This window comes from Triturus cristatus, chromosome 5_2 (assembly GCF_964204655.1).
Source record: "Triturus cristatus chromosome 5_2, aTriCri1.1, whole genome shotgun sequence".
NCBI lineage: Eukaryota > Metazoa > Chordata > Amphibia > Caudata > Salamandridae > Triturus > Triturus cristatus.
The window spans coordinates 795003825-795016170 of record NC_140588.1 but is presented as its reverse complement, the minus strand read 5'-3'; the positions used below and the strand labels follow the sequence as shown (position 1 = coordinate 795016170).

Genomic DNA, 12346 nt, shown 5'->3' with positions numbered 1-12346 from the left:
ACTTGATGAGTTGTAAGAAGTCTGTTATAGATGAAAAACAACGATTTGTAATGTTTGCTGCTCTTGAAGATTTTTTAATCTTGAGCCAAATTTTAATCCACAAATTAACAGACTAATTAATACTGAGAACTTCGTCCCACAGGTGAATGATTCTAAAGATGCTTTTCCAGCATCAGATCAGGCTCACTCTGGCAGGGCAGGTACATTCTGTGAGCTAGGTGAACATTCTAGTTCTTTATTAGAACTCTTTGCTCTTCAAAGGCAGCTGTTATGGAAAGACAGTGTAGTGAGGTGCAAGTTGATGGAGCAGAATGGCTGGTCTCGTGTAAAAGCTATGAATCTGCAGGTAGATATTGATTGGCTAAGAACCACGCAAAATGCAGCATCTTGACACTGCACACCTGTCTAATTTGCAAATACGGATATTAGGTAATTGTCTGTGGCCTGATTTCCACAAAACACTAGCTGCATAAAATGGCAAAATACAACAATCTGAATTGCAAATTGTAGTCAAGAGAAAAAAGAATGTGGTGACACTGGGCAAGTAAACATTAAATAATCTGCCATCTGTTCTGACTTTTGATGTGAGGCACAATGCTCAGGATCCCAATCTTTGGTCTAATTAAACCTGCTCTCAGTTTTTCATCTCTCACTGGCTTTAGCCAATTAATAGAGTTTGGCTGTCTGTGCTTCAGACAGCTACTTACCCCAAAATAAACCCTGGTTAATTTCAGAGGATTTGTCTGTACAAGCCTTGGCTTAGTCAATCATTTACTTACTAACTATATGGTCCTACCTGTCTCAAATCTACTCTACAGACTAGCATTTGGATCTAAAAATGTTCACATGTCTCATAAATGACAATCAACCATCATCTCAGAGGGGTTTTACGGACTCCAGTGAGTAAGTGTAACAGAATGGTCTGAATATTCCTGAGGCAGCATATTCTACTAACAGTTAAACACTAGCCTGCTCACTGGCCGAATTCAAATGTGACAATGGCTCAAGGAGAGGACAGAAAATTCACCCAGTGCTGATGCAAGATGAATTATTTTTCCTTTACCTTCAAATAAGTCCCGATATAAAAAACATTAACCGCTTTGTTTGAATAGTAGTATAGTTCATCACTTTGAAGTGATATTCAGTGGTTCTTATTGAAGCAGGCTCACTCCATACTCATTCCTGAAATGTGTGCTGCAAGGCCTGAAAACTCTTAAAAGCAGATGCCTACTGTTTGATTCTGGCCAGCTTGACTCAGCCAGATCTCTGAGGTCCCGGCGTGGCTTAATTCTTCAAAATGACCAACATGCACCTTATACTCATGGTCAGCTTGTTTTCATGTGCCGGCCAGTTTAACTTCCTCTTCTTCCAAGGAAAATCATAACACTATGGCTCCCTCCAAAATTTGACATTTATTCACAGCCTTGAATAAAATAGCAATTCAGGAACATGTGCCTGGTCAGAAATTCCTGCAATGTGTTCTGATGTTTTGGAGGGTGTTCTACCCATGGATGAAGTTTAAACTTGCCAGGCCAAAATGTTGATGTTCAAGTGGACCTCTAAGGATGAGTTAACTGTAGCAGCCCTGCTCACTTAGGGTACTGGTATGTCAGAGGGCTGTCAGAGTTTGGTACTGCATGTAGGAGATAATGACCTTTAGACTTCGACACGGAGTGTTGATGGCATGATACAGAAGTTGGAAAGTTATTCAAACTTTGCATGGCTTAGCAGGCCCATTGTTCTTACAGTGGAATGTCAATTTGTTTCTGATAGAACAGTAAAAGGAATGCTTACAGTATGTGTGCCTGAAGATATTATGCACACAAGAGATGAGAAAAGCTGTAGAGGTGCGGAGATCTCCTGCCGAAGTTTTACCAGGAGGAAGATTTTGGCATAGATTACCCCTGAGCAAATTCAACAATTAGGAAATGCACTATGATTATCTGCTGGTTACTCAAGTAGACAACCACAAAGCAATACTCCTTACTGGTGGGGTCGGGTGATGTTCGGGGGTAGACACCCCTGCATGAAACCCGATGACAGATGGGTAGTAGAATTTAAAATAACAGATACCCCAGGTGAGATCCAGTATGCAATGGGTGCATGGATGGGACTGATATAGGACAATAAGATAGGGCAGAAGGTGATGAAAAGCATTTGTTTCACACTCTATCATTAGGCACCAGCTTAAAGAGAGTATTGCGGCACAGTGCCAGATTAAAGCCGGATTAGCTTGGCACGGACTCATACTTACACAAAATGTAATTCTAGAAAAAGTCTTCAAATAGAGTAGAGGTCGCACCTACATGGAACTGCCTGGTAACATTATTTACTTCTCCATGATAAGTCAAGAAATTGACTTCTTTTACAAGGAATAGTCAGGGTCAAGACTGATTTGCATATAGCTGGACCTGAACTGGGTGGCATGGCGAGCCAAAGAACGATAGATTTAACCCAGATCTCTTGACTGGGGGTGAATGTTTGATTTGCTCTGCATTCCGTCCATCATCTGTGTCTCTTTTGCTTTATCGCCCCAAGTGCGCCGGGTATGCCCAGATGTGGGTCCCAAGCTCACTGTGCCACTGGATTCAAGCTAGCCTGGCTGATGAGGGGTGATGCCCAGAAACCGGTCCCAGGATGCTTGTTTTCAGTCCAGGGAGGACCTGCCAGGCTAGCTTGAATACAGTGGCACAGTGAGCCCGGGACCCACGTCTGGGCATACCTGGTGCACTTAGGGTGAGAAAGCAAAAGACACACAGATGATGGACAGAATGCAGGTACTCTCAATGCCACTGAAGTCAAGCTATCTGGGCTGATGTGGGGTGAAACCCCGAAACCGGACCTAGGATGCTTGTTTTCAGTCCAGAAAGGACCTGGCCTGGCAGTTCGGACAGGAATGTTCCCTTAGGGAGCAGGGTCAAGACTGATATGCATATGGCTGGATTCAAACTGGAATGGCATTAGTAGCAAAAAAAACAATGGATTTAGCCTTTAGATGTTTGTACTGGAATGAATGTATGACATGGTTCTGCATTCTGTCCATCAATTGTTCTTTTTACATTGTCACCCCGAGTGTGACACGTATGCCCAGACATAGGTCCAGTGCTCTCCATGCCACTGGAGTCAAGCCAGCCTGGTTGATGAGGTGTGAAACCCCGAAACCGGTCCTAGGATGCTCGTTTCCAGTCCAGGGAGGACCTGGCCTGGCAGTTCGGGCTGGACTGATTCCATAGGGAGCAGGGTCAAGAGTGATTTGCATATGTCTGTGTTAAAACTGGAATAGCATTGGGAGAAAAACAAATGATAGATTTATGCCCAGATCTCTGTACTGGGGTGAACGTATGACATTGTTTTGCATTCTGTCCATCATTTGTTCTTTTTGCATTTATCTTATAGTGGGGCAAAACACGTCTGCTGGCCGTTTGTTCTGTTTTACATAACAGACTGTTTCTATTAGATCTGGCAGGCCTGTTTAACCTCACTTAATATCAGTTATGTGTAAAGTACAGACACTAAGTGCCTAACGCTTGCCCTTACCTAATGTTCAAGAGGGACCGCTCAATATTCACTACAGGTCTACACTTATACAGTTGACAAGAGTGAAATAGGTTTCTCTTTAGAGCTAAGGAAAACAGATTTACAACCCAAGAACATTTACAGAATCTTTCTTTCAGAGCAGTTCTAGGGATTCACCTTTCACAAACGTGGCCCTCCAAGCACAGCTTAGACAGCCTATCAGAGCACCATTTAGGCATCTCATACTTTCCACCATCTACTTACTTCATTATGTTGCCTTTCTATAAAGCAAGATGCACGGGAGAGCTTGGACAAGATTAAGGGCCGGATGTAGCAATGGATTTTATCCATCCTGTGTCTATGAAAAAAAGCGTTGAAACACAAGGGCTTACATTTCAAGAAAAGAGTACCTGTCAATGCAAAACTCCAACTAGCTTCTAAACCCTCATCAAGCCCAAATGCCTCCAAGGGAGAAGATTTCCCCAGGCCCAGAACATACAGTCACATTGGTCACAGTGAGGTCAAAGGGCTATGTTCTGTGCAATTAAGACAATACAAAGAGTTTGATTGTGGTTTGGATTAGGGTAGGTTTATAGTTAGGCTAAGTTGAGGAAAGGTTCATGGCTAGCACAAATATAAGAAGGTAGTTAAGGATTAAGAAAAGGAACAGAGTTAAAATAGGGTAAGGATTACAGTGAGTTAAAAGTAAGTTAATTGCAGATAAATTACTTAAAACACGTTTGTTATTGAAGTTAAAATAATATTCGTTTTAAAACACTTTTCTAGACTTTGTAACCTACTACTAAGGAAGCGTGGCCATATAATGTAACTCTTGAAAGTGAGGAGGAAATTTAAACTTGGATGTCTGACACAAAAGTTCATCCATAAAAAAGCCTGCCTTATTTTATAGCAGAAGTTCAAAGCATTTCAGGAAGACAGATCTGAGGAGCAACGATGCACTCTTTCTGAAGACACCAACACCAAAAACAACTCAAGCTGTGAAACAAACGTTCTGAGACAGCCACCGGCCTCTACCCACACACTTCGAACACGTTACCACACTACTCCCTTTTTGAAAAGCACTGAAAGCACATCTACTCTGCAAGCATCTATCCTGACTTCGCTTAAGACCTGCTCATCCAGTAATCGCACACCCGGAGTGATGGTGGGAGGACTCCTTCCTAAATGCAATACCTGCTGATTTTCTCTCCTGTGCACTCTGTTCTGTTTTTCACAATTGTCCTTTTTGTCTCTACCTATAACCCCCTAAAGACCTATTGGTCAGGTATTTGCAGACTTGTAATGATGAATAGATAGGCATCATCTACATCACATACCTATTCAGTTCTCCTTTGCTTTTCATTGTTCTTCGTGTTTATTCTCGATTGTTTTCGAGTTACTTGTAAGCGCACTCCTATGGTCCGGCGCCGTTGTGCTTTATAAAGTCATCCGCTGCACACGGTCATAGGGAAGGGAGAGCGCTTCATGTGCAAGACTGTTAGGATGTGTTCCTGCTGTAAAAGTCACTGATTTCTGGGTTCTTTGCATTGATCTTCTGTTGTCGCATGTATACTGAAAGCCAACGCGGGCGATACAAGAAATGCAGCTGAGATGTTACAGGTGGAGAAAGGCAATGGGAACGTCACTGCTCTGCCACCCGACCATTCTGAACACAGACGGACAACAAGCAGCCACAACATACAGGAAGCTCGTCTCAAGGAAGCGGCGTCAGCAGTCGAATGAAACAGTTCATGGTTAGGGGAAACCGGATTTTGCTGGTTACGGAGTCAGGCCCAGCTGGACTAAATCCAGTTCTCACACACAGGAATAGTGACGAATGGAATGTAAAACGACACTGCTAGGAGTTGGAAACAAACAAGTAAGAAAGGATCGGACCATGTCGTCAGGACCGCTACAAGGCATTTATCGGTAGCAGAAGCATGGAGATTCGAATACCAGGGCAGAAAGAAGGGTTCCACCAGGGCAGAATAAAAACGGAAGTTGAAAGGGGAGCAGACGTGTGGTTGTGCACAATAGACAATTGAACGGATTAGGCTCGAAAATGTCCAGTGAGTCTTACATCGGTTATACATGTCACTGCACGAAACATGCCTGCCTTGTGGTGTCAAATAAATAGTGAATTTTGTATTATATTTTATATAAATGTAATACCCACCTTTGGGGAGAGAGGCCTTACATGGCTACAGGGCCTTATAAAACGAGCAATGTACTTTTTATTGATGTAAAATAATTGTTGTATCTGAATAGTCTGCAGAAATTAAGCCCAAACTTCTACAACCATGCTGAGAATTCTTGATGAGTCATGTACCTCCTGTCACTTACTGTCCTGGGCCCCACCAAGACAAACACACCCATCGTAAAGGGATCTCACAGCTTCCATAGAAACATGTCACTTTAATTTAATGCAACCTTAGGACAGTTTGACCAAATAGTTGCAGTTTTCATCAATTAGGACGGTCAGCCAAGTGGCTGGAAAAACTGGCTCCGTTTAACTTTGAGGAGTGCACGGGGAAATGGCGGCAGTAGCACTGGCGTAACTCAAAATGGGGTGGGGTTCCTGCAGAATGGGACGAGGGTCCATATGCCTCCCATATCTCATAGATATAGACTGGACTTGGGCTGACTGGAGGTTCGCTTAAATATTGAGGGTTCCGTTACGTCCCTGGGCTTAGGGCCTATTTCACCAGCCAGAGTCCAGGGCCAAATTAAAAATTGAGGCTGAGATGCAAACGGTTTTACTGAGAGGACATTGGAGCAGTCAACAAATTTGAATAACATTCAGAAGAAAGATGTGTGCTAGTATTTGCAGACGCCCCAAGCCATACCAAGGTGACTGCAGTCAAATGTACACATCGACCACAGACGCTGGGCTCGAATGTGGCGAGGAACAAACACAGAGTACGGAAAAGTTAACCCAGAAAGTATATACCTAATAAAACGGTATTGGATGGAGGACAACCCTTAGACACTGTAATAGATTCTCTTGTGTATGAAAAGATGGCAAAGGATATTTTAAGTCCTTAAACTGATAGAAACAGAAAAAGTAGGTGTGGATCACCGGTACGTCAGACCAGGAAAACCTTTTATTGCTTAACTGCAATTGACACATCTGCATATATACACACAAGGCAACTTTACAACCATAGACAAAAAAATCTGTTGGGCTTGAACACTCCGTTAGACTTATTTCAGATGGCTGCGAGATCTTGTAGATAATCAAAATGTGAACTAACTGTCTCATCCTCAGGTTAATCGAGTTTTAACTGTACCTGCGTGGCTATTTTGACTTCATTTACTAACTACAAACAGATTTTTTTTAAAGAATTTCTGCAGCACAAAAACATTAGTAAAATCAAAACACTGAACAATAAAAATCCATAACCCAATCAAAAATGTGGAGTACATTTTAATAAACAAAATGACACCAAAACGATAAGAATCCATTAAGGGGGAGCAGAAAATACGATATTAAAATGTACTAACAAGCAGAAATTCTGAGGGTTGCAAAATCCTTCCTTTGGAAATATTGTTCTAAATCTAGAATTCAGCCACAGGGGCTCTCTCTATCCACTGTAGCTTTCCAAACCATAACAACATATAGGTAACAATGCTGGATCGGTTCAATTTTAGCAAATTAGCACCTGAATCATCGTGATAGAGAACAAAAGTGTAATCCACTGCTGAGTCCAGGTCATAACAGCAAACGCGGAGGTGGGAAAGGTGTTTGCTAAAATATTTCTCAATGTGGTGGACACTGTAGAAGAGAGCCTGAATGGCAAGTGGTGCAAGGAGTATCTACATTATGCCCAGCAAAAGCAGAAACCCCGTCATGGCCTGAAGGTGACTTCTCATGTAAGAGACCCTGGTTATACGCGTTAGCACCGGTAATTGTTTTCCCTTTAAGGTTTAACTATTTTGACACGTAGAGAACTACTTTCCTTTACTACCCCAATAAACTTGAGTGATTCTATACCTATCTGAGGAGCATATTTTGTGTGTTTTGATGGTGAGAAATTAACTTCAAAACCTATGTCAATACCTACAATTGTTGGGAGGGTGATACACTCAGAACTGCTAAGAAAACCTAAAGCTAACCCTTGAGAATGAAGCAGTTTGGTAATCCTGATGGAATTCCTACATTGCACAATGCATTTTCAAAACATAAAATTCCAAAAATACTAAGTGTTCTATGGCTCAACATATACGCATTACATTATTTGCAAGCATGATTCGAAGCATTCTCTTGATACACTTTTTCAAAGCTACACGTCGAATCACTTTAAATGTATTATTAGGTCGATGCCTCTACAAATTGTAGCAGCGGGTGCTTCAGAAGGTGGTCTGAAGGATATTTCAATTAGGAAGAATAAACAAAAGTGAAACATAAGCACACGCAGCTGTGTTATATCCTTCCTTATCACTTTCATCACGTGAAAAAGGGCAAGCATACAAAGGAGCCGTCCAAAGCAAACAGGCTCTCACCTCTGCATTCACAGACCAATGACAAGCTCATTCATGTGCCAATTAAACCAAACAAGACATGAATTTGGGGAGGGACTGAGTTCCACCCAGCCACTGTGGGTGAAGTCAAATACTGAGAAAATTGATCAGTCAGGGGGTTTAGTGGGTGTTTTCCCAGAGGATTGATGGAATAAGGCTGTTTTGCAGGTAAGGCTTCCTCTTTTGCGTTCCTCAGATTCCTTGAGAATCGTGGTCCCGCAATCCTCCTAAAAATGTTACAAGTTGGAAAATGGGGTGGGTGTCTAGTGTGGGACATTCTTTCGAGTGGGTTCCTTCCTTTTCGTGTTTCTGTGCTGTGATGGGCATGGATTGTGATTTTTTGCTTTTAAGTCATTCTGCCACAGTAACAATGAGTTAGCAAAGTGTGTGGCCGAGGCAGTAGTTAGGAGATTCCATGTTAGTTGGAGTTGCTTCAATTAAAGTGCTTTTCAGGTGTCTGGCCACGTTGCTGGACAGGAACATCAGCTCTAATGTGAAGTTGATACAGGCGAGAGGGGCAATTAAGACTGGAAAGGTTAGTTGGAAAGAGCGTATAGATGGCATTAGGATCTAGGTCCCAGAGAGACCAGAAAGAGGACTTCTGACTGGTAACACAAATAGGTTAATTAACATACAAGGACCAGAAGGGTCGTTGACTGAAGTGGGCAGGGTCTTAGCGGCGGTGTGAGACTTTAGAATATCTTTTAGTTAGGCTTCAAGCTAGACAGTGAGGCTGCCATGTGTGTAATGCTACAAACGTAGACTATCACATTGTGAGACCTTTTAGATACTATTGGTAATGTATATTATGAATACACACCATTGTAAGAAAGGAGATTATTATTTAGGGTGGGTAATTGTATTTAGGAATAATAACGCTATCTTGTCAGAGTGAACACTAAAGGTCACTAAAATAACCTGAGCTCAACCCCCATGTTTGCTACAGCACTGAGTAGACAGGCTTAACTTAGGGCAATGTATAAAGTATGTATGCAGTGGAAAAGTAAAAGCACTGAACAATAAAAATTTCAACTGCATTTAAAAAATAAAACTGTAGGGAAGGATACCACTACTCACCAAAATAATGGGAAACCCCCTGGTGGGACATTCCCAAAACCTATTACTGTCTGTCACACAGGGAGACGGCCTATAAGCTCATGATCCAAGGGTACTATACACTGGCGCACTTCGCCACCATTTACCCCACCACCTCCTCACTCTGCTGGTGATGCAGCCTTGCGGCAGGGGACTTTTGTCACATCTGGCGGTCCGTCATGAGACAAAAAGAGAACAGGAGTAAACCCGTTAACCCAGTTGAGACCGGGTAATTATTCTAACAATAGAAACAACGTCTCAACAGGTAAATCAAGCGGGGGGACTGATTAAACAGTGTATCAATCACATAGCACAGGAAAGAAAACAAGGGAGACCAAAAGGAGGGTGAAAAGATTGTTATTTGCATATAGAGGCACAGAATTACAACTAAATTGCAGTAACCATAACAATCAGATGTGCACTGAAAGTGTTGTGGTGAATAAATGGCGCAGTGACACAAATGATTAAAGGACAACGTGAGGCGGCGCAAAGAAATAGTAAAGTAATCAGTGAAGGTCAAACAAAGTATTTACAATCACAAAACAATTTCATTGTTCGTGGTAACCTATAAATATGCCGCAATTGGGGTCATCATCAGGATGATGGTTACATAATTCAATTTGAGGTGCTCTGTAGGCATTCAATGTGAAGGAAGAGGGAAGGTGGTCTCTCAAAGACGCTTTACTCGTCCCCGACCTCGTTGGATTTATTTCAGCTCCCGTAGCCTCTTACCGAGTGCATACACCCATCGGACTTAACCCGCCGCCACCCACGCCCAATTTACTGAGCGTTGCCCTTCATTGCACTCGCTCGTTGTCCCTCGACGCTGGACTTGCCATTCCCGACCTCCCCTCACATTGGATTGCTTCCTCAAGTTATTTCACCCTTGGGTGCCAGACGTATAGGATCCACGTTCCCTCTTCCCTCACATTGAATGCCTACAGAGCACCCCAAATTGAATTATGTAACCATCGTCCTGATGATGACCTCAAGTTAGAATGGTCGAAACGCCGTCGACTCTACAACGCCAATTGCGGCATTTTTATAGGTCACCACAAACTATGAAATTATGTTTTGTGATTGTAAATACTTTGTTTGACCTTCACTGATTACTATTTCTTTGCGCCGCCTCACATTGTCCTTTAATCACTTGTGTCACTGCGCCATTTATTCACCACCACACTTTCAGTGCACATCTGATTGTTATGGTTACTGCAATTTAGTTGTAATTCTGTGCCTCTATATGCAAATAACAATCTTTTCACCCTCCTTTGGTCTCCCTTGTTTTCTTTCCTGTGCTATGTGATTGATAAACTGTTTAATCAGTCCCCCCGCTTGATTTACCTGCTGAGACGTTGTTTCTATTGTTACATCTGGTAGTCCAGCAGTCTCATTGTCACCTACTGGAAAGAGGTCTTGGGGCACATTAAAACTACTGTAGGATACCTTCTGCCTGCATCCTACCTCACAGTGGTCCTGGGCATTCACCCTCTATCCTGGGAAGCAATGACCTATGTAGACTGGAAACTTATTAGCCACGTGCTCAATGTTGTGTGCTAGCTTATAGCTTTCACTAGGGAAAAAAATAGCTGCTCCCTCCATTGCCTAATGGCACAACCGTCTTTGGCACGTACTAGCAATGTAACAACTATCCCACACACTGGACTGGACACAAAATTAATTCCAATATGTTTGGCGTCTCTTGATCCACTATTTGGCTCGCTTTAAGTTCACCTGCTTCAATCTGCCAAAGCTCAGGGCACTGTAACTTTTTGACTGACTCTCTTCCAATGCCTTGCCTCACTAGCGTACCCTGGTCTACTCATGTGCCCTCTACGACATCACTGCATGCATTTAAGTGTGACCCTACCTACTCTATGATATGTTATGTAGATATCTTGGATCTACATTTGTTCTACAATGCCATCTGCTTGTTTCGTTCTTTCTTGTTAAGAGACATAAAGTGAAACAGGAAGAATAACCCCATACCATTCGTAAAAACAAGGAAGACAGCCAAGGACCATACTGTGACACGTATTCGGGTGCATACCATATACATGGAATATATAAAAGAGATTCTAACAATACATCACTCACTGGTTTCCACTTCTCTAATAAACATAGCTTATACTCTGCCCCCAGTGTGGCACTACTCATATAGTAGAGCTTCGTGTAGCAGCTTTAAAGACCACACACTGGAAATCATTTGGTGGATACTGCAGAATCCTATATAGGCACACATTGGGGTAGTGCCCATTTATCACGCATGGGGTACTACGTATTCCTATATTGGCACACACTGGCTGGTGATCATAATTAACATGTGCAGGCATTAGGAGGATTGCTCACCATAGATCATGGCCAGACCGGTCTCGTGCAGGAACCTGAACCTGCGGTGCTTAAAGAGCCAGATGGTGAGGATGGTGAGGGTGAGCAGCAGGATGAAGATAAGCAGGTTGGCGCTGTCCTGTCGGTGGCTGGCTTCCGCCTGCTTCTCGGTCACTATCTCCTCCATGGCGCTGTCCTGGGCGCTGCATGGCGGGCAGAACGCGCCCAGCAACAACAGGGCAAGCCTGGGAGTCAGGCTGCGGCCGGTGCTGACAGCTCCGCTGCTCAGCGCCATGGCTGCGCTCTGCTCTGCTTCCTGTTCCGCAGGATCCTGGGAACGGTGAACTGGGAAACCCGGCCCTGGAGCTGAGAGCTGAGGACGGGAGCACTGGTCTTGAGACAGAGCAGAGGAGGAGGCAGAGCGGAGACTAGACTTCACCGGCACAAAGCCAGCACAGCGCCTCCTGCGGCCAGCGACCCCACTACACCCACCACAGCGCGCAACTCAATGCCCAAGTCTCCTGAACTCAATTTGCAAGTGTCGATCATTGCATACAGTTTAAGTCTTACTCAACTAGTGAGATGTGGCGTTATGGCCAGGGGCGTAGCTTCAGGGACGTGTTTGGGTGTTACAACCCCCTAATAAATGTACTTTGTGATAAATAGTTGAGTACAGGTACTTCTGTCGGGTATGGTGAAGTGTCTGTCACACACACAGGCTAAAAAGGCATGCACACTCTCTCTCTGGAAAGAAAATGATATTTTCCGATATTCCACATAATGATGTGTTTTCTCACGTAGTACACCTACCAATCCTCATTACTCTCCCTTTCTCTGCCCCTTAAGCAACTCTTGTGCCCCGGCTTATCATATCATCTATTTTAAC

General features: G+C 43.3%; 1 protein-coding gene across 1 annotated transcript in view; it reads right to left on the bottom strand.

Annotated features, from left to right (window-relative positions):
* The window catches only part of SLC9A6 (solute carrier family 9 member A6), a 259674-nt gene extending 247800 nt beyond the window's left edge, over window positions 1-11874 (bottom strand). Inside the window, exon 1 of the mRNA XM_085607924.1 lies at window positions 11482-11874. Within this exon, the coding sequence (XP_085464050.1) occupies window positions 11482-11755 (274 nt within the window). The 5' untranslated portion in view covers window positions 11756-11874. The remainder of the gene's footprint in view (window positions 1-11481) is intronic.
* Between the last annotated feature and the right edge of the window lie 472 nt (window positions 11875-12346).